Here is a 20,233-nt window from a genome sequence, read left to right as displayed (position 1 = left end):
GACTGACGATGATGATGGTGCATCGGGGACATTACGTTCAGCTCCAAAACTCCAGCTCTTCTGTCTCAGAAGCTCAGGCTGAAAATCATCAATGCTAGAGAGCAAATTTTTTTTTTAGTTTTTTTCAAGCACGTAGAATCGAGTGAACCCCCGCAGCTAAAGCATGAATACAAAGCTAAAAACTATCTACAAAAAAAGACAGGGACAGTGACTCGTTTCTACCCATCTGGTGGTTCGGAGTGGTAATACACAGCTAGCAGGTTAGCATACTAACTACAACAGACAACACAGTGATCAACAGATCCCGATTAATACTGCAAACCTTCAACTTTGGCAGTTAGTTATTTGGCAATTTAGTCAAATGGGAAGTACTTCATATTTTGTTTGGAAGGTGAATCCTAAAAACTTTGCTTCGTAGCGAGCAAGTAATTCAGAAATAAAAGAGAGAGGGAGGATGAAAGAAAGAGGGAGCGAGAAAAGAGAGAGAGAGAGGCATGGGGAGGTATGAATCCCTGAGGACCATTGAATTTCCTTTCTTTCTTTCTTCTCTGCCTTTTTTTCATGGTCCTCTCACTCCCAGGTCCACACAGCTGTTTCAGGGCCGGGGGCTTCTTTCTCCAGAGCCCAGATGAAAGAGCCGCCCTAAGCAGCCCTGCAGGTAGGTCTGTTAAAGCCATTGCTCTGGCTGTCCACTGCCCAACGCATGAAATAAAGAGAGAGAGAGAGAGAGAGAGAGAGAGAGCAGGGAGCAGGGAGGAAAAAGAGGATGATGTGAAAACAGAGAGATTTAAAAACAGCTAAAGTGAATAAGGAGAAAGGGAACAGAGGACACAGATGACAGACAAGGAGTAAAGACAGAGAGATGGATGAGCGAGAGAGGAATCCACGGAGCAAGGGGAGGCTACCTGCCCCCAGCCACCCCGGACCTCCTCCACCACCCCCTGATAGGAATGATGTCTGCTTTTATTGACTTTGTTAAACCGTTTTCAATGCTACTTCCTATGTGTTTACAAGACAGTAAATCACGCTCCATTCGGGGTGGGGGGTTATGGGGTGAAATACGGCAGAAACATCCAAGACACTAGGAAGGAAGAGCGCTCCGACGGAGCCAATGACAACTTTGCAGCTTTCTACTTTACTGCCAGCACGTCACACACACACACACATCTTTCCACACCGGGATGCCACTGTGGGGCCCTTTGTGTTCACAGACAAGAGCAAACTGAGTAATTTCAGACTTATTGGGGAGTAAAATTGTTGTTGCGACACTTCAAACTGAGCTTACAGAGAGAAACGTAACAGCCACTCTCAGCAGTTGTTAAAAGCTTCAGCAGCTTTACTTAATATCACGAGGAACACCGCTCAAAGTCGTTATGCAAACACATTTGGGTTATGGCAAAGTCGGGTCCGCTTAATCACTTCTACACACCGGGGTCATTCCCAGACAGTCGTTTCATCCAGTTAAAAAGTCATTCAAGCAGCAGCGAGCACTTCAAACGTCATTGCATGGCTTGATTTTCCAAATTTTCTGCAACAATTTTCTCGGAGCTCTGGCACACACACACACATTCACACTCATCAAATCATCTGAGTGTGTTACTGAGCTGCAACAAGACAGACACTCCCACACTCCCTCCACCCTTATTGCCTAGTTTAGACAGTGGCATGTTGTCTTTCCATCATTAAAATCATCTCTATGATGACAGTTAACACAAATGCACATTATGAACTAAACTCTATGAGACTCTGCAGTGCACAGACGGGGAGTCATGGGGACACAAATGTAGTTATTACTTGTTTTTATTGGACAACAGGCTCCTTGTAACCTGATCTGAAGCAAAGCAAAACAGATATTTATGGATATTCTGACCAGGATCTGCAGGTTGATTTCAGTGTTACTGGTGGTTTAAAGTCTATTAATGAGAAAGTGTTTCTCACTTGATTATTAATTGTAATTATAAATATTATTAAGTCATTAATAAATGGAATAAACCATCATGCCAGCAGTTGTTGTGTTAGTCATCAAAAAAAACACGATGAAGAAGCAGGTCAATGTTTTCAGGTCTTGGCATCATATTTGTTACAATAATGTCGATAAATGCCATAAAATCATGTCAGCTGTATTATTTTGAGAAGCCGAACAACAACCTGTGGGGCTGAGACACAAAGCTCAGGCTGCAGTTCACCATGTGGCCTCTAGGGACTGTCTTGGACAAAATCTTTTGACCTTTATTGATAAGTTGCCTTTTGTGACACCTGCATAAGGGGCTGAATTTTATTTTATAACTCACTGATTTTAATTACATCAGACTTAAATTATACACATAAATATGGGCGTGACCACTTTGACTGACAAGAGGGTTCCAAATCACAGCACAAGCTCGCTGCTTCTGCAACTGCCCACCTCAGCTCCGCTCGCGCTCCACCTAACGCCGCCAACATGGCGACACTTGACACCTCCACAGGGGGAATGAAAACACCAACGGGTGACACCGCGTGAGCTTCGTCTGTAGTGGCGATGAGAAAAACACAGAACATTTATTTTAAGGAGCATCACCAGGAGGCAACCAGATAAATGTTCATGAAACGCTCAGCTGTTAGAACAGAGGAAAAAAACTCTCAGCTGTTTATGTGTGAGAATCAGACAATCAGACATTGATTTTGATGAGATGCACTGTAGCCAAAAGGTCAAAGGTCAAACACTGAAGTGTGGGTTATTCATTATAAGCTTGAGAGCTGCAGAAAGACTTTTCAAATTATTAAAAACAATAGTAATATTTCCCAATTATAAGTGTTTTGAGTCCTTCAGGCACCAGGAACAAATTGTAACTCTCAGTGATGCTGTAGATGTGAGCCAGCAGGCTCTGTGTCCGGCTCAAGGTGCGCTGTCGGCGCGGTGATGTGGTTACAGGCACATTACGTGGTTCACGTTGTCGCAACAAAGCAGCAGTGCATAATTACAACAGGTGGTTGAGGAGTTTTTCTTCCAAAAAGCCACTGAGGTTTAGGCTCTGAGCGACACTGTGAGCAGATGACACCGAGTGATTTTCTTTCCACCCAAACACACACTGACACACACACACACACACACACTGGCTCTGTTTTTTCTCTTCACGTCTATGGTGTCTACCTTTCCATTGGCTCTGCCTTATGCATGAGTGTGTATTTTTATGTCTCGCATTAGCTAGAGGGAATAATACCTCTGACTGAATGGTAGTCTGCTCTGGGGCCTTTTCAGACATTCAGTCACTTCTCTTCTAAGAATAACCAAAGTGCATCTTTGCCAGAAGGTTTCGCTCTCTCTGATACTTTTTCTCACAGTGATGGCTGCCTTTGTACGTCACTCTCTGATACCGAGGCTTTGTATTAGCAAAACTGTGATCCAAATGAGAAAAGCAGCACTGAGAAAGAAGGCAAAAGGAGTGTGGGGATCTGGGGCAAAACCTGGACCTGAGTCAACTCTTCTCAAAATCATTAAGAGGCCAGAAAAGGTGCTCAGCAGAGAATCTCAGGAGTGAGGCAGCAGACAGTTCGGTATGTAAGAACACAGAATAAAAAAAACGATACCTTTTGATCGAGTTTCATAAGAAACCTTTCATGTTCAGCCTGGAGAATTTTATCCGAACCCGTCTGACAGGTCTAACCCAACGTCATTTATGTTTGCAGAGACAGAATCCTTTCTAAATTGTAAGTGGCTGCTGTGGACTGCTGTGAAGTGCCAGAGATGTATGAAGAGCACAGCAGCGCACCAAATGTTCTCAGTCAGGTCTTAATGCACTGTGTGGCTGCTGGGTTCTTACTGCATGTAAAAAAAAACACAACCAAGAGTTAAAGGAGCAGTCGGTCAGTTTTGAGAAACTCACATATTTTATAGCCAAGACTCAAAAAAATAACTTTATTTATATCCTCCAGCAGGTTTGGTGTTTTTTTCTTGAGGCAGCTCAGTTGCTGCATGAAGACTGTTCGACGTCTTGTCAGGCTGAGAGGTGATCGGATTATTTAAAGTCATCCAGTCACAGACAGGCTGAAGGACTGGAGTGGACCTGACAGCTTATCGCTAAGCTAGCTTTGTCTCATTGTGCATAAAATTACATAAACATGATGAATGAAAGTTCCAGTGTACTGAAGGTTAAAAGTAGAGACTTAAAGTGACTTAAAGAGACAATCAAAGTGCAAATATTCTTTAAGAAAAAAACATAAAATCCAGATCAAAAATCATAAAATAGGTCAGAAAAAATGAGAACGCCTACACAATTAACTTTGTGGTTAGTGTTGTGGCAGTGTGTACACGTGAGGCGGCAAAGCCACAGTGTACATGAAGACACATCAAATTTGAGTTTATGAACTTCAAAGTGTTTTAAATTCTCTGAAATCATTTGTTTTGGCTCAGCAATAAAAGTTGCAAGCTGTCACTGATCATAAAACAAATAATACCCTACATTTAATAAACAAATATTACATAATAAACTATTATATATATATATATATCTATATATATATATATAAGCAATTTCCCCCCTGGGATCAATAAAGTAATTCTGATTCTGATATATAAGGTGACTTACAAGGTCACTTTGGTCCTTTGAATATGTATTTTTCCCCTCTCTAAAAGAAAGTCTACGTTGAGTTATGTACACTGAAGCTGCTACATTTGGTTTTGAATATACCGACACCCTCCATGTGGGACTCTGCGTTTCCTTCACTTCTTAATCAAATTTTCTGTAAATGACTCGTGAGCGAGCTAATTCAGACGTCTGATGCATCACCGTGTGGTCTTCATAAAACTTCAGCGCTTTAATTATACTACATGTGGGTTTCATATTCGGATGTGCACTCGTTGCTTCGTAGGGGTCAAAATCTGAAAGAACAAAGTGCTGAATTGTTCCAGGTGGCAAAATCACTTGTTACAGACAGTGTCCCGCTGGAACTAATAAGGCAGTCCATTTTCACCCTCTAAATCCCCTGCATTGGCTAAAATGACTGATTTACAGCTAAGACATTGACCAAACTCACACAATTATATATGTATTGTATTTTACTTTTGTACAGCTGTTCTGTGTGAGGGGTGCAAAAGCACAGAGGACGGCGGCCTGCGTTTTTAAAGTCTCACAGGTAACAACCCAGAGTCCAGAAACCTGTTTTGGCTCATTAGGACAGTAATCAGATTTGAGGCTTGGAGTCTGTAAACCTACACTGCTCCATTCTGATTTAAAGTGTGCTTATCAAGACGCTGGTGTCACCTCAAATCTGTTTCACTTGAGGTGTCGTGAGGGTTCAGAAATACAGAAGAGATTTGGAAGGCGGTGCCAGATGCTTTGACGTCAATTTGAGCATTCAGGGTGTTACTGCTCAGTCCGTGATGAATGTTTCTGAAAGTGTGGGATAATATTCGCCTCAATGTTCAGTCCAGGTTTCAAATATGACTTATAAACAATAGTCTCAAATGTCTCATTTTGTGATATCCACTCATCGCAGTAACAGTCGATGGCCGGACAACATGTCTGTCCATGGTCGAACGGCCGCCATGAGCTGCTGTGAAGGTCACTTCACCTTTGTTTTTTTGGCATCAAAGTTACTTGGTTAGGTTCAGGAAAAGATCATTAAAGCCTAAAACAAACCCTTTAAGAGCATTAAATATATTTTACAAGACAAAACTTTCCTAGCTCTATCCACCATTTTTGGCTACCCTGACGTGTCCACACACAAATGTGTAGATATGACCACAGGAGGGCACCACACTGACCACACAGATCTGAAAACGTCCCCAGTGAGGATGGGCTGCTTATCACAGGTCAGAATAATACATGTTTTTTGTTTGCATTAACAATATGACCCTAAAGATGGGAGAGTATATTTAGGATTTAGGGATGCTTTTGTGATGCACTTTTCTTATTTTTTGACTTACACACTGTTCCTCTGTGATGGCTGACCCCTGAAAGATGGGACAAAAATCTGCTAGTGCACCTGATTGGCATCCATAATATGGAAGACATGCATATTTTGTGTTTGCTCTTCTCGCTCTTCCTCTCTGTTAAACATGCAGGGATCTTCCCTTTAAGGCCACTCTGCTGCTTTGTTGTCAGAAAGAATAATTATGATATAACTACATGATGAATGGTATGAATCCACGCTGTGCAAGTAACACACCAAGCCCAGGAAGCAGTTTAAAAAAGAAAAAAAGAAAAGTCAAAGCAGGAGAAGTGATTGTGAGCGAGAGCACATTTGTATCCATGGCAAAGCCTTTAATGTTATGTGAAAACCATTCAGTGTCATGTGTTCACATGGTATATATATTACTTACATATGTAGGATGAAAAAGTACATGAGGTCTCTCCTGTGGGACCACCAAACAACCTCCAACCTGCAGTCTGAGAATAAGTTAATGTAACTGTAGATTTTCTAAAGCACATGCTGGGGAGTTTTTTCCATGTGGACATTTCTGCTGAGAGGAAACAAACTGTGCTGTGATCATACAGTGATATCATGACATCTGCATGAATAAGATTATTAGGCTCTAATCTGCCTATTAACCAAAAAACAACAGGCTAATTTCTTTATGACAGACTGGGGGTTGAGTTTCATCTTTCATCTTATAAGGTGTTCAATTCCACATTCACCTTATTGATGAATGCAATGTTTATAGATTTGCATGCAGGCAAAGTGTCTTTACATGTATTCAGTTTCACCTTGGCTCCAGCCTGGACGCTCCGCCTGCTCTCGCCGAGGATATTGACTTTCCCGCAAGTTAAAGTATTTAAATGTAGAGGGAGACAGATGCTGTATGTTGGACTGTAGGCGACCACAAGAAACACACGTGTGGGAGGAAGGTTGACGTTGGAGCTTGACTATGTGTGCATCATATAGAGAGACAGCTGCAGCAGCTCTGCTTTAACGTTTGTTGGGACTTTTTTTTTTTTTTTTTTTTAAGATTCATCACGTTTCTTTTCAGGAAAGTGCGCGTCTCTTACAGCTGATGCGTAAAAACCCCGTGCGTAAAACTTCACCAATGTGGTGTCAGAGCAAGTCAACAGGGGATTCATTTTAAAACCTTCACTGCTGAATGACTGAATGATACAAAGAGGATTTCACGGAGGTGGTTTGGTGACAGCGACACTTTCTCACGGACTTTTAAGTTTGGATTAGCACCGCAACGCTTTCAAATCTTCCCGAGAACTTCTTCTTTCTTTCTTTCTTTCTTTCTTTCTTTTTTTTTTAATTCTATGAGTGGAGAGCGGATCCTGTACCTGCATGGGACCCTGACAGTTCTGGATCTCTTAATTGTCACGGGTATCACTTTCTATGAGTAACAAGAGGGGCATAAAACTGAGCTGAAATCCTCATCAGGAGGAACTTTATTTCCCAGAGCTTCCAGCACCGAATCAGTGGAGTATTCATGAAGCAATATTTGAACTATTACAAGATGAGGCTGAGAACATCGAGGTTAGGTTACTTGTAAGTAAAAGACATGTCAACATAAATTATCTGTCTGTGTAACTCGTTAAATTTCAGCAACATTTGAATTTTCCTTGTGTGTGTGTGTGTGTGTGCCGCAGGTTACTTCAGTTCGCGGCGCTTTGCTTTTACGCACAGGTAAGTCACATTTTCACTTCCATAAAAAAACACTAATAAAGTTCTATGGGCTAATTAATTTAAGTCAAAACTTAACAGGTATCCATGCAGGCACCGCACTTACAGCGGCTTATAGAGTCCACTGTCTCTGCCTGTCCAATAGGCTGCAATAACAATGAAAACATTTTATTATGAGTGCTATGGCGATTGGCAACAATTCAAACATCTTGAAAAGAGGTAAGCTCCAGCCTAAAAGGTAATTGTTAAAACATATGTGGACGGCTGAAATGAGGGGGGAAAAAAGAAAAAGAGAGAAGAAGTCATGAAGAGGTGAAAGATCAACAACCTGAAATGTCATCCAGGACAGTGCTTTAAAGTAGCTCCAAAACAGAAACAATTAAATTAAAGAAGAAGAAGAAGATGTTTTTGTTTGACTAAAGGCTTCATGGACTGTCCTTCATGGCCTGAGTTTGACACTTGATTATTTTTCAAATGTCATATTTGGTGTTTTTCCTGTTGTTTGGCAGAACACTGTGCAGTCTCCTCCTAATTTCAAGCACCATGTCACCGAGCAGAGCCGACTGTCGGACCGGATGAGCCGCAGGCTGACCCGAACCTACCAGCTGTACAGCCGCACCAGCGGGAAACACGTCCAGGTCCTGGCCAACAAGAGGGTCAACGCCAACGGAGAGGACGGAGCGGTTCACGGTAGGAAACAAAATCAAGGAGAGACTGAGTGCGCTTGACGAAATGTCGTATAATTTAAGTTGCTTTATGAGAGAAATGTTCAAAAATATTATGATATAAATTTAGTTTAACAGTTGAACATATGTTAATGCGTTCAGTAGGAAAGTGCTCTGCGATGATGAAGCGACTTTACCTCTTGAATTCCGTGCGTTATGACCAGATCAATCAAAGCCAATGACAGCTAAAGGCCATCGCTTCTTACATTTCAGTGCTTTTAAACCTGCAGGAAAAAACTGTAAAACTCCAAACATCATGTTCACCTTACAAACAGGAGGATTGTTTAAATTCAGTGGCGCGCGGAACGGCGCTGAAAAGCCGTATAAATTATGTCGTTTTTGGCAGTCTGCAGGAAAAAGAAGTCTGAGCCAAGAGAAACGGTAGAAGCATCTGTAAACATATTTTGTGGCATCAGTGCTGCCATCTTTTATAGCTTAATGCAGATCATTTATTTCTGCAGTGTGTTGGTGGTCTGAAAAGTCCTTGACACCTGTTATGATGGGAAATTTTTCTTTAGTTTTAGTAGGACCAAAAAAAAATGGAGACTGAAGGAGAGCATGATTCCTGTCACCAAATGATTCTGCTGTGTCTCGCCATCTTTCCACCACAGCCACCACCACCATCCATCCAGTCCTCAGTGCCTGCCTGCTTCTTGGAGGCTGATTTTATGAGGAATTTTCATTGCTTTACAACTCAATGTATGACTCAATTTATAAGGAGCGGTGAAGTCAGCATCTTCACTTTTTATACCCTTTCCTCTCCGTGCCTCTCTCTTCTCTGCACTTTTGTCTTTCACATTTCTTTGCCTGGACTCACACACACTCAAGGGGAGAGAGTCAGTCATGCACACACTGGCCACACATCTTAAGTGGGTGTCACTCTTGTAACTGGCCCAAATCTGACCGTTTGCTCTGTGCTTGTGGCTGTGTCTCAGACCGCAGTGTTCTCACTCTCCTTTATCCCCAGTCTGAGCTGCATCACAGCACAGCATTTACAGACGTTCAGAAACAACCAGGTCGTGCAAAATCACTATCATTTCATGCAATTTTGGACAGCATGCATCCTTTTTTTTTAAAGGTGGCTGTCGGATCATAAAAGGGGTTAAGAGGAACAAACATTAGGAATACACTCAGAGGTGCAGAGCTCATGTGTCTCACACGCTGTAACATCATCATCATCTGCAGGCCTCCACTCTGCTAGAACTGCATCATCTCATTATCTGTGATTTGTTTTGTCTGTGCAGCTAAACTGGAAGTGGAGACGGACTCTTTTGGAAGTCGTGTCCGTATTAGAGGGGTGAAGACAGGATACTACATATGCATGAACAAGAGGGGGAAGCTGATCGGAAAGGTAATCTGGAATTCATAGTTCTGTGGCTGCATAAGACAACGGCAACATCTTGAAGTGTGTCTGTTTCTTGGAAATGTTATTGCACATTTGCAGCTTATGGCAACACATTGTTGAGACAGAACCAATGAGATTCTGACATTCTGTCTGAGCGGCCCTCCTGAAGTTTCAAAGGGTGTTTGATTGTCTGGAAATCAAGATTATCCAAAGTATCTCTAACTTCTTCTCCTCCTCCTCCTCCTCTTCTTTTTCCTTCCCAGCGGAAAGGACGAGGCAAAGACTGCATCTTCACTGAGATTGTTCTGGAAAACAACTACACAGCGCTGCAGAACGCCAAGTACGAGGGCTGGTACATGGCTTTCACACGCAAGGGCCGCCCGCGGAAGGCCTCCAAGACCAAGCAGCACCAGAGGGAGGCCCACTTCATGAAGCGCCTACCCAGGGGGCACTTGCTAAGTGAGAGGAGGCCGTTTGATGTCCTTCCTCTCCCCGTCCCTATGCACCCTTTCAGCAAGCGGACTAAACATTCCCATCACCAGCGCTCGGGGGGACACTGAGGACTGAAACCGCTGAGGGAGAACCAACAGCGGGTGAACCAGCACAGAAGAACCACTGCAAGAGAAAACATGTGCTCGGAGCATAAAATCACTTTTACAGTCAAGTGCCCATAAACTTTTTTTTTTTTTTTTTTTGCCTCATTTGTGGACTTATTATGTAATTCTTTGTACTGGATTGTATGTAAACATTGACTATCTAATCTGTTAGTTATTTTCAATTCAGACAGATTGTAGGAGGGATTCTTTTTTTTCTTAATAAATCAGGGGGCATTTAAGGTACTGAAGAGCTCAACTATAACATCAGAATGGTTAGGGGTTAGCCAGCTCAGCAACAAAGAATGTCTAAAAGAGAAATAAGTACAATGAAGCTAGACATGGCAGCTATCTGTGGTTACAGCATCTGAGTCTCAGTTGACATGCTATCTTGCCTTTAGGAGGCCATGTTGGTGAATATGTAACCTGTGTTTTGTTTTTTTTTTTACATATATGAATATATTTTTACTGTAAAAATGTAAATTACATCAAATGATGGAAATATTTATTGTAGAGTGTATATTAAAACCACTAAAGAACCAGCTAACAAGCTGTTTTGCCTGTTCTCATGTGTGCTTGTTTTGGAATGGAAAGCTACTAAACAATGTTGGTCGCCCCCAAAAACTGTTGTTTTTTTTTTTTTTTCCCCTCCTTCTTCTTCAAGCTGGAGAGACCCAGATAACTGAGGGGCAATATCTGTGACAGGCTACTGAATTCAATGTGCTCAGCAAGTGAGACTTGGGCCTGAATGGCCTGAGCTATGCATTAAAAGCGATGAGGTCAGCCCACCATTTTGGCCTAAACAAAGGTTACCACCATGTAGTTGCATTTCTCACGATCGCACACCGTAACCCTCTGATCAAATGGGCCCTTTGTGAAACCTCATATAAAAGGGCATGTTATACAATAGTGGGTTCGAATAATAACACGAGGAGGGGTCAGTTATCAAAAAGAAGCCAGTCACACAGGGAGGGGTAAGAGGGGTTCGGAGAGGGGGGTGGGGGGGGGGGGAGAAGGGGGCAGCAGAGAGGGAGCTGAGGGGTTGCAGAAAAAGCATCAGGGTCTGTGTGGCAAAATGTGGCATCGGCTGAAAGAGGGGGAATGGCTGGGAAGAGGCATTCGGGAATGAAAGGGAGGCAGAAAAGAAACCCTCTTCCCAGAAGCAGTTGAGCATGACCATCAGAGGCCAAATGACAGGGGAGGAAGAAGACTCTGAACAGAGGGACTCGGCTGCTCTCACAATGCATGAGCTGGATGTCCAATTTGTTAGTCGGTGTTTGCTGCTGCAGGAATTTGTTTTGACACCCCGTCACAGGAGACAGTAAAGTATTAAAGAAATAAAGACCTCAATATCTGCTTCTGATGTGCTTTGTAAAATCACAATCAGCACGGCAACTCTTCAAAGGTGTCAATCAAGTACGTACGAATGCATCGCTGTGTTGCCACAAACAGTTGTGTCCCTCTCAAAGTTACCAAAACAACAGGGCGGACTGGTTTTTAAAATGTTTTCCTGTACTCCCGTTCTTCCCATCTGGAAGAAGACAAAGCACAATAGTGACAGAGACGTGTGGTTTTGTCTCTGCACTCTTTTTGCACTTGCTCTCTGGGTTTGGACAAGTGGTGAAAAATGTACGGAATCACAAGGTTGAAATGATCTATATTTAAAAGCCATTGTCTCTTTTTTTGTCCACTGTCTAAGTATTTCTGACAGGACGGTGTTGTTTTTTTTATTGAACTTGGTGAAAAAGTAAGACACGTTTATCCAACTTTATTCACATTTCTCTCGGACATATCATACAGATCATACAAAAAGTTACAATTCTAAAACGTTGACAATATCTGAGACCTCCTAACTTGTGTCTGTGGTGTTTCAGCCAGGGACGACTAAGTCAGAGTGACCCCTCTGTTGTAATGGGAAACGGGTAACTCTAGTTTCAGTAATGGCTTTCAGGGTGGCCCACTACATGCAAGGAACATGAGGGTATTCAGCACAACACAAATGGGATGTCCTCGTAACTGTGACCTCGGAATGAACAGGCATGAAGCTTTGTGTGTTTTATAAGGACAACGGATGAAGGGTGGCAGGTTAGAAAAACTGCTCTATAGCAGGTTTGGTAACACGAAGTCAATAACATTATAAACATAAACAAGTTGGGTTGTCCAATAACCAGAAGGTTCCTCCCTAGTCATGCCTCCAGGTACTTGCTGGCAATTTCTCCGCATTATTAAAGTATAACAAAAGAAAGAAAAAAAGTAACAAGGCACTGAGAATCTTAACGACGGGGTTCGGTATAGAAACAGAGACGAGAGCTCACATGAGACTGACAAACAATGCTGTGAGGTTGTGCTTTGCAACCAAGAATGATTCCCTTCGCTCCCGCAGTCAGACTTTTACTGGGTTTTGCAGTCGACGTCCCCGTCGCAGGTCCCCTTCAGTTTCTTCAGCTCCTTCAACAGCTCCCGCTCCAGGGTTAGGATTTCGTTGGGTTTTTTGTACTGGACAATGGAGAAGGAAAATTGTTATATTCTCCTCGTGCACATGCTTCACTGCAGTCACGGCGATAGCACATAATAAATAAAACAAACTAAACAAAAAGAGTGGAAATACCATATGTGTAATTTACACAAAGTAACACTGTTTTAAATTTGTTTGATGGATTTGTGAAACAAAATAGAAACTGTTTTCATCAAATTTTTGAATTTAAATTAAGAGAGGTATTTAACATTTATCTAAGAGAGAGTGTATATCTCAGATCTGTGACTGTTATTATCATATATGAATCATTAGCCTATAAAACCTTCCAGCTTTAGGTTAAATCGTTTATTGTGGAAGACTTACGCTGACAATTAAAGTGTTGTTGGCGTGAGTGAAGCTGAGTGCAGAGCTGTCCAGGGGCAGCTGACTTCGATCAAGATCAGGAACACTGAACTTCTTATAGTACCTGTGTAGACATGGGAGGGATGTTATAGATCGAGCTGAACGGTATAGACTAATGCATTGTAAACAGTGCCATCTATAGGGAGGATATAAGGATTGCATGCAACAAGTGTTTCACAGAGAAATGTATGCAAGAGAAAATCAGCGTTCCTGTGCATACTTACTTCTTGTTTGATGTTTTAATGATAATGCATCTCTCCGTTGGCTCCACTGAAACACTGAACACCTCTTTGGGGTAGGAGAGGTTTCGGATTCTCCACTGAAAGGAGGTCTTTGTGTCTTTACGCATGAACACGGGCTGTGGAAACAAGGAATTACAAACCTTTTCACAAGCGTGATAATTAAAACGTAACTCTCAAGTTAAAAATAAAATAAAATAAAAGATACCAACATTGGAGCAATTCTCCCTGAGTCCATCGGAGTCCAGAGATGTAACCGGGCCTGCCAGATGCTCGCCAACTTCCGCCTGCCACTGCCCCTGACCTCCAAGTGTGTTTTTGAGGCGCCATTTTCGCACTGGAATGTACCAAATGTTTCATAAGACAAAAAACCCGTGTAGTGAATTATATAAATGAAAAGCCCTCATAGCTGCATAAAGTCAGGTTTTTGTTGCTTACCAATGAGCTCATCAGTCTTCAAGTCATACTCTTCTGACATTTCCTTCCCATCTGTAAAGAGGTAGTGGACCTTCCTTTTTCCTGGAGGTGGAATTATATTAGCATTATATTAGCATGAAATATATTAGCATTACAAATCATGTCAACAAAGAACACTAGCATGTGTTTCTTGTTTAGCACAACACATTTCCAGTGCTAACCCAGGTCTGAATGCTACGATTGCTGGGACAGTAATATATTTTTCTTCCACACAAATGAAATCTTAAGTAAATCCTTTATAAATAAAAACAGCTGTTTGTCGTCGTCGTAAAAAGAGACCTTATTGATTAGAGAAATGTCCACACAATAGAAATGAGTTGCTAACCCACTGTAGCTAGTCATCTAGAAATCAACATTTCACACTGCAGCTCTTCATTTCAAATATTGTGCATCAGGCGATGGGTTGTCGAAAAAGTAAAGGTGTTTTTATTGCCTGTTTGCTCTACAGTAATAAAAAAGTTATGCTACCTGCTTGTTGCCTAGTAACACTGACGTTAGCTGCAAAGCTAACTACTTCACGGCAGAGTATAAAAAACGGGGACGAGACAGCTAACGTAAAAACATCTTAGTACTTACCGTCGTGTATTAAAGCAGTTTTCTTTGATGATTTTAAGATATCAATCCAGCTTTGGACAGCCATGTTTCCATACAATGTTGGGAGACCGTAGAATCACTTCCGGTCTCAAGACGTAACCACGGCAACAGAGGTCAACACACAAAATACAAAACAATTATTTCCTACAATTAGTCAAACAATATTGCTGCTATAGTTATTAGAAATCCAACTGTTGTATTAAGTTTGTGACTGAAAGAAAAAAAAAATCTTAAACTAAATTAAACCGAAAGTTTGACCCGGAAGTGAAACGTTTGAATGTTGTCCCCCTTTCACACTTCCTGTCTGTATGGTTCCATCCGAACTGGGGTAAGAGCCAAAACATTGCCGTTTATAAGTTCAAACACGATTTAACTGTGTAAATATAATTTGTTGCTGTTGAATTTGAGTAAGGTATTATTTGTATATCGAGTAAAAAGTATAATCAAAACTGTCTAAATACTGATTCTTTGATGCTTTCAGTGTTAGCCGAAGCTAAGGTTAACTAGCTAACATTGCATCTGTGGATGCTCTCATTCATCCATGTCATAGTCATTTCCAAAATCATTTTAAATCGTTTAAATCGAGGCAACTGGAAACGTCTTCAAAAAACAATCATTGAGTCCAGTTGCCTCGATTTGAACTCTTGGAAATATCTAACATTGTATTTTTATAGCATAAGTCGATTTCTGTTGTACACAAACTCTACTAACTGGAGTGTCAACCGGGTGAATAACTGAAGCAGCAGAAACTACTCCCACGTTCTGTTATTCCTGTGTCCAAATTCCAAACTATATGCTGACACTATAAAGCAGTGGTGCCAATATTTTGTCTGCCATAATGAATAAGACATACTGTCAATCAAACTTCAATGTGTCAAGAACAGCGATTGCAATGACAAAATGGTACTTTATAGGATTTTATAGTGAGCCTCACTTAATTAAAAGGGTGTATGTAATGTCTGCTATTACAAGTGCACATTATTGAATGACTTAAAAGTTACACAATAATGTTATAAATATAAATCTTGATTACCCAGTAGTTTGTGTTGGATGGTATAATACTTTGTCACAAGTAAAGCCAGTAGTGTAACTCTGCATTATAATGTGAGTCCTACATCTCCTGCGTAGTGATTTATTTTTATGTTTCTTGCTGCCACTTTCAAACTATTAAATCAAAAAATCACTTGCACACAAGACATTTAAGGTACATCCTGTTGTTTCTTTTTTTTAAATATGGGTTTTTAGAACTATTCCTATATTTATTTGAAATTCATAATTCTTCTTTAACGCACAGGCCACTGGCTCCACATTTGTGCAGACAAGATGGAACCTCGTCATGGCATCATGAAAGCTTTCCCCAAAGTTAAAAGGGCCAAAGTTCTACAGGGAAGCGATGCACCCCCTTTAAAGAAGAAACCAGATGAGTGTAAAGTCACAGGTGCTTATTATTGTGTTTGTCGGTGTGTCTGCATGAAACAAACACACATACACCAGACTCACTGCTCACTTCGCTCTTCTGCCCCAGGAAACACCTTTAATGGAGTCACTGTGTACCTCCTGCCTGCTGGAATAGGGAATGCCAGATGCCAAATCTTCCAAAGACAAATCCAGCAGAATGGAGGCCAGACGGAGAGTTCACTGTGCCCCAGTGTCACCCATGTTGTTGTAGACGACAACATGGACATTAGCAGGGCTCTACGCTTGCTGAGAGTAGATAGTATGCCCTCTGGAGTCCAACTGGTGAAATGCACTTGGTTGAGCTTGTGCATCAGTGAGAAACAACTTCTGGACGTGACTAACTACAGTCTTCTTTTACCAAAGAGGTTTGCTAACATGTTTGTAGAACTGTGTTCACATTAATACAGCAATAATTAGCAGTCTAACATCTTTAAATGTTTTCTCTGCCAAGGGATGCTGAAACAAAGCAGGAAACTCTTAAACAAGAGTCATCAAATAATAGACCTGCTGCAGAAACTGTTGTGGAGCCAGTGACTCTTCCAACCAAAACAGAGGACACAGTAGACATGGTAGGTTTGGCTGGCTGAGTTTTACAGCTTTCATATTGCATTATCTATCTTTTAGTTTGTATTTATTTGGTCCAGTCAAGGGCAAAAGCTAGTCTCCAAACACATGGATATAATGATTTTACATTCCGTCTTTCTCTCAGACAGTCCCAGACAGCAAAGACGAAGTGCGAGGAGAGGAAGACGGCGTCTCTCAGAGCGATCTGGAAGCTCTCATCACAGGCCAGCATCCTAAAGAGGAAACTCCCGGCTCCAGCATCCAAGCTGGTTCTGACACTGCTGCTCAGAAGCCAATATCAGGGAAGTGGGTCTGCGCCCAGTCATCTCAGTCCAAGAGTAATAACTTCAACAAGCACATCACTGACAAACTTGAAGTGCTAGCCAAGGCCTACACACACCAAGGGGACAAGTGGAGGGCACTGAGCTACTCTAAGGCTGTCAACGCACTGAAGAGCTATCACAAGCCTGTCACCTCGTATCAGGTATTGTAATGCAGAAGTTTTAATGTTGAGAGGCTGATAATGTGTCGAGGTTCACGTGCTGTTGCCTTGTTTTTTCTTTCACAATACAAGGACTGTATGATTTTAATAGTTTTTTACTGGCTTCAGGAGGCTTGTCAGATCCCAGGAATCGGGAAAAGCATGGCGGACAAAATTGACGAGATCATGGAGAGCGGTCACCTGCGGAAGCTGGATCACATCGGGGATGCCGTGCCTGTGCTGGAGCTTTTCACCAATATCTGGGGTGCAGGAACTAAAACTGCACAGCTGTGGTACCAACAGGTGAAAACACATGCATGGACTCTAAACATGTTTAAAGGTTGTTAGACTTACCGGTACTTCCCCTCAGGACATCCATAGCAAAGTACAACTTACAACACTGTGACAAGATATCTACATGTACTACAAAGACAATTTGACTAATAATAGAAACACAGTCAAGGCTGAAACTGTGGACTTAGGGCTGATGTAGTGACACCATCATCTATCTTATTTCTTATACAATGCTATGTGCGTATATGTTCACATTTGAGGTCATTTAAAAACACTGTTACCCATACACAGTTAATCTAGCAGCACTGAAAGCATGAAAGCTGATATATATTTTGTAAACATTTATACCTGTGCACAGTGTGTTATTAAACTGGCTTAACACTAGCCAGCAGTGGGGTTTGAGTTATCTTTAATCACATATAGTAACTTAACTTCTAAGCCAAGTCTGAAAAAATATGTCAGAAGAGACGGTGTGTCATTTGACAAAAGGGAGGTGAATGTTCTGGACTTCTTTCTGTCATGACCTCTGAGGGACAGGGATGAGGATAGGTTATAGGTTATATTAAAAAGTACGTGGCTCATTTTGTTCCAAGTCTTCTATTTAACTGACTTCCAGAAGTAGAGTAGTTTTGAGAAAAATTCTTTGTCTACACCTTGTGTCAAAATATATGGTGTATTTTCTAGACTTGAATATTAATCTTAATGTTCACCATGGTTTGTAATGTCGGTTTGATTTTATTCTGACTAATATAAGATGATTAAGTGAGTGTTTAGCATGTTACACTGTTCTTTGAAGATTTTCCTTAAAAAACTGTCATTTGTCTTTCAGGGATTTCGCACTTTGGAGGACATACGCACAAAAGCCCACCTTAGCAACACTCAGAAAATAGGACTCAAACACTACGATGACTTTTTAGACCGAATGCCCAGAGAAGAAGCAGCTGCCATAGAGAAAGTGGTAATGCATCTTCATATGTCCTAAATACAAGTTTGTATAGTTCTGTGGCGATGACTGAAATACCTTTACCTCTTTCACCACTTCAGTATGTTCGGTTTACACAGACGTGTTGATATCTTTGCATAAGATTTCCTCCTCGAACTCTCAGAAATTTGGATGCAGAGGGGCTTGAAGAAGGAAAAAGTGTGTGTCAGCTTTCCTTCACTGCTTGATAATGGGAAAACCAGACCGTATTCTCATAAAGTGGAGCATCCCAAAGGGGAAAAGTAAATCCTGAAACTTGCTGCATCCTAAGTTAGCCAGATACCTGTTCACTCCAGAGCGTTAAGTACAACGCTAGTTGTTTTCATATTGTATTACTCGGATTTTCTTTTTCCTCCGAAGCTGCCAGATAGAGAGCACACATGAGATAGATGACTAAAGCATGTGTGCTCCCTCAGGCTTGTCAAAATAATATGTGATGCTTTAGCAAAACCTACTTCCTAGTATTTGGCTAAAAAACAGGCAAAAGCTTACTTGTTTGCCAGTGGGGGGGGTGGGTGCACACGGTAAAAACAAAAAACATACAAAACAAAAAGCCAAATATTAAACACAACATATAAACATTAGTCTCTATGTGATGTTAATATGAGAGTTTATTTGGTTTTATTTTGTCTTTGTTCAGGTCAGAGACGCCACAAAAGCCACAGACCCAGGCCTGGTGGCGATGGCATGTGGTTCCTACCGTCGAGGAAAGGCCACATGTGGAGATGTTGATGTGCTCATATCTCACCCTGATGGCAAGTCCCACAAGGGGGTTTTCAGCAAGGTGTTAGAGAGCCTCCATGACAGTGGTAAATCCGAGTTCTTGGTTAAAAAGATGAACTCTTTTATAAAGTTTTGTTCCTCGGGTTACATCTGTCTGTCTGTCTGTCTAGGTTTCTTGACGGATGACTTGGTGAGCCACGAGGAGAATGGGGAGCAGAAGAAATACATGGGCGTATGCCGTCTCCCTGGACCCGGCCAACGCCACCGCCGCCTGGACATCATCGTGGTGCCTTACGGCGAGTTCGCCTGCGCTCTCATGTATTTCACCGGGTCGGCACACTTCAACCGCTCGATGAGAGCTCTGGCAAAGACCAAAAAAATGAGCTTGTCGGAGCACTCGCTGAACAAAGACGTGGTACGTCAGGGAAGCATGAAGGTTCATGGTGGCACTCCACTTTCTACACCGACAGAGAAGGATGTTTTCAGTCGTTTAGGCATACCGTACAGAGAGCCTCAAGAAAGAGACTGGTGATGTTTTTTACAGAAAATGATCATGACGAAGATGATGAATAATCAACTTGCAGTCAATTCAAACCGCTGCTTTTAAAGACGTTTTTAATGTGCAGAAATCATGTAAGAACCGCTCTGAGCCGTTTAAAGATATAGCTGGCTATTTTTGGTAAATTAATTGGCTTTAATGACGAGGTTTCAGGTGCAGATATCTAAAAACACGGGACATTTAAATAGAGGAGGTAGCTTGATTCTTTAAATTTGCTGCTGGTATGTGTGATTTCAGTCGCTGCTAACCTTGGCCTGTATCATGGATTGACTGCACCTCCACAGTCTTGCATTGTAGCTGATGATGGTAGATACGTCCTTTTTCTGCACTGTAGCCTCTATGAGCTTTGTGAATCAGCTCTGCAGCTCCTGCAGGGTCCAGCTGGAGGAGCCCTCCAGCTCACAACAGATCTTTCAGAGAGCAAAACAAGGGACTACCATCAACAGATCCAGTCTTACTAGAGAGGCAATGACCAGAGTTAAAGAAAAAATAAAATTAAAAAAATACAGAACCATTTTAAATTAAATTACTGACAATGAATAAAGATGTAAGACATAATAAAAGAAAAACAACCATTAATTTTATTTTAAATTTTTTGTTTACTGCTTATTTTCCCTAACAAGCTGTCAAGTCTTTTCCACCACTTTTCACATTAAATGGGGCATTTGATAAAGTAAAAAAAATTAAGTTTGAAAACTGCATTATAGGGAGTTATGGAGAGGGACTTTTGAACA

General features: G+C 41.6%; 3 protein-coding genes across 3 annotated transcripts; 2 read left to right on the top strand and 1 right to left on the bottom strand.

Annotated features, from left to right (window-relative positions):
- Window positions 1–7,384: 7,384 nt before the first annotated feature.
- fgf8b (fibroblast growth factor 8b) lies at window positions 7,385–10,217 on the top strand. Its single transcript, XM_028413516.1, has 5 exons — window positions 7,385–7,452; window positions 7,554–7,590; window positions 8,097–8,277; window positions 9,557–9,663; window positions 9,921–10,217. Exons 1-5 carry the CDS (start codon window positions 7,394–7,396, stop codon window positions 10,215–10,217), a joined length of 681 nt encoding a protein of 226 aa, XP_028269317.1. The 5' UTR covers window positions 7,385–7,393.
- Window positions 10,218–12,002: 1,785 nt separating this feature from the next.
- dpcd (deleted in primary ciliary dyskinesia homolog (mouse)) lies at window positions 12,003–14,513 on the bottom strand. Its single transcript, XM_028413500.1, has 6 exons — window positions 14,421–14,513; window positions 13,806–13,886; window positions 13,580–13,704; window positions 13,353–13,486; window positions 13,090–13,192; window positions 12,003–12,746 (listed from the first exon to the last, which is right to left on the bottom strand). Exons 1-6 carry the CDS (start codon window positions 14,482–14,484, stop codon window positions 12,642–12,644), a joined length of 612 nt encoding a protein of 203 aa, XP_028269301.1. The 5' UTR covers window positions 14,485–14,513; the 3' UTR covers window positions 12,003–12,641.
- Window positions 14,514–14,731: 218 nt separating this feature from the next.
- On the top strand, window positions 14,732–20,052 carry poll (polymerase (DNA directed), lambda). Its single transcript, XM_028413487.1, has 9 exons — window positions 14,732–14,766; window positions 15,733–15,876; window positions 15,964–16,261; window positions 16,348–16,465; window positions 16,606–16,944; window positions 17,071–17,244; window positions 18,065–18,193; window positions 18,858–19,026; window positions 19,111–20,052. The coding sequence occupies exons 2-9, from the start codon at window positions 15,762–15,764 to the stop codon at window positions 19,470–19,472; spliced, it is 1,704 nt and encodes a 567-aa protein (XP_028269288.1). The 5' UTR covers window positions 14,732–14,766; window positions 15,733–15,761; the 3' UTR covers window positions 19,473–20,052.
- Window positions 20,053–20,233: the final 181 nt, after the last annotated feature.

The sequence above is a fragment of the Parambassis ranga genome, chromosome 1, assembly GCF_900634625.1.
Source record: "Parambassis ranga chromosome 1, fParRan2.1, whole genome shotgun sequence".
In the NCBI taxonomy this organism is placed as follows: domain Eukaryota; kingdom Metazoa; phylum Chordata; class Actinopteri; family Ambassidae; genus Parambassis; species Parambassis ranga.
Note: the sequence above shows the minus strand (reverse complement) of the source record. Positions and strands in the feature narration are given on the sequence as shown.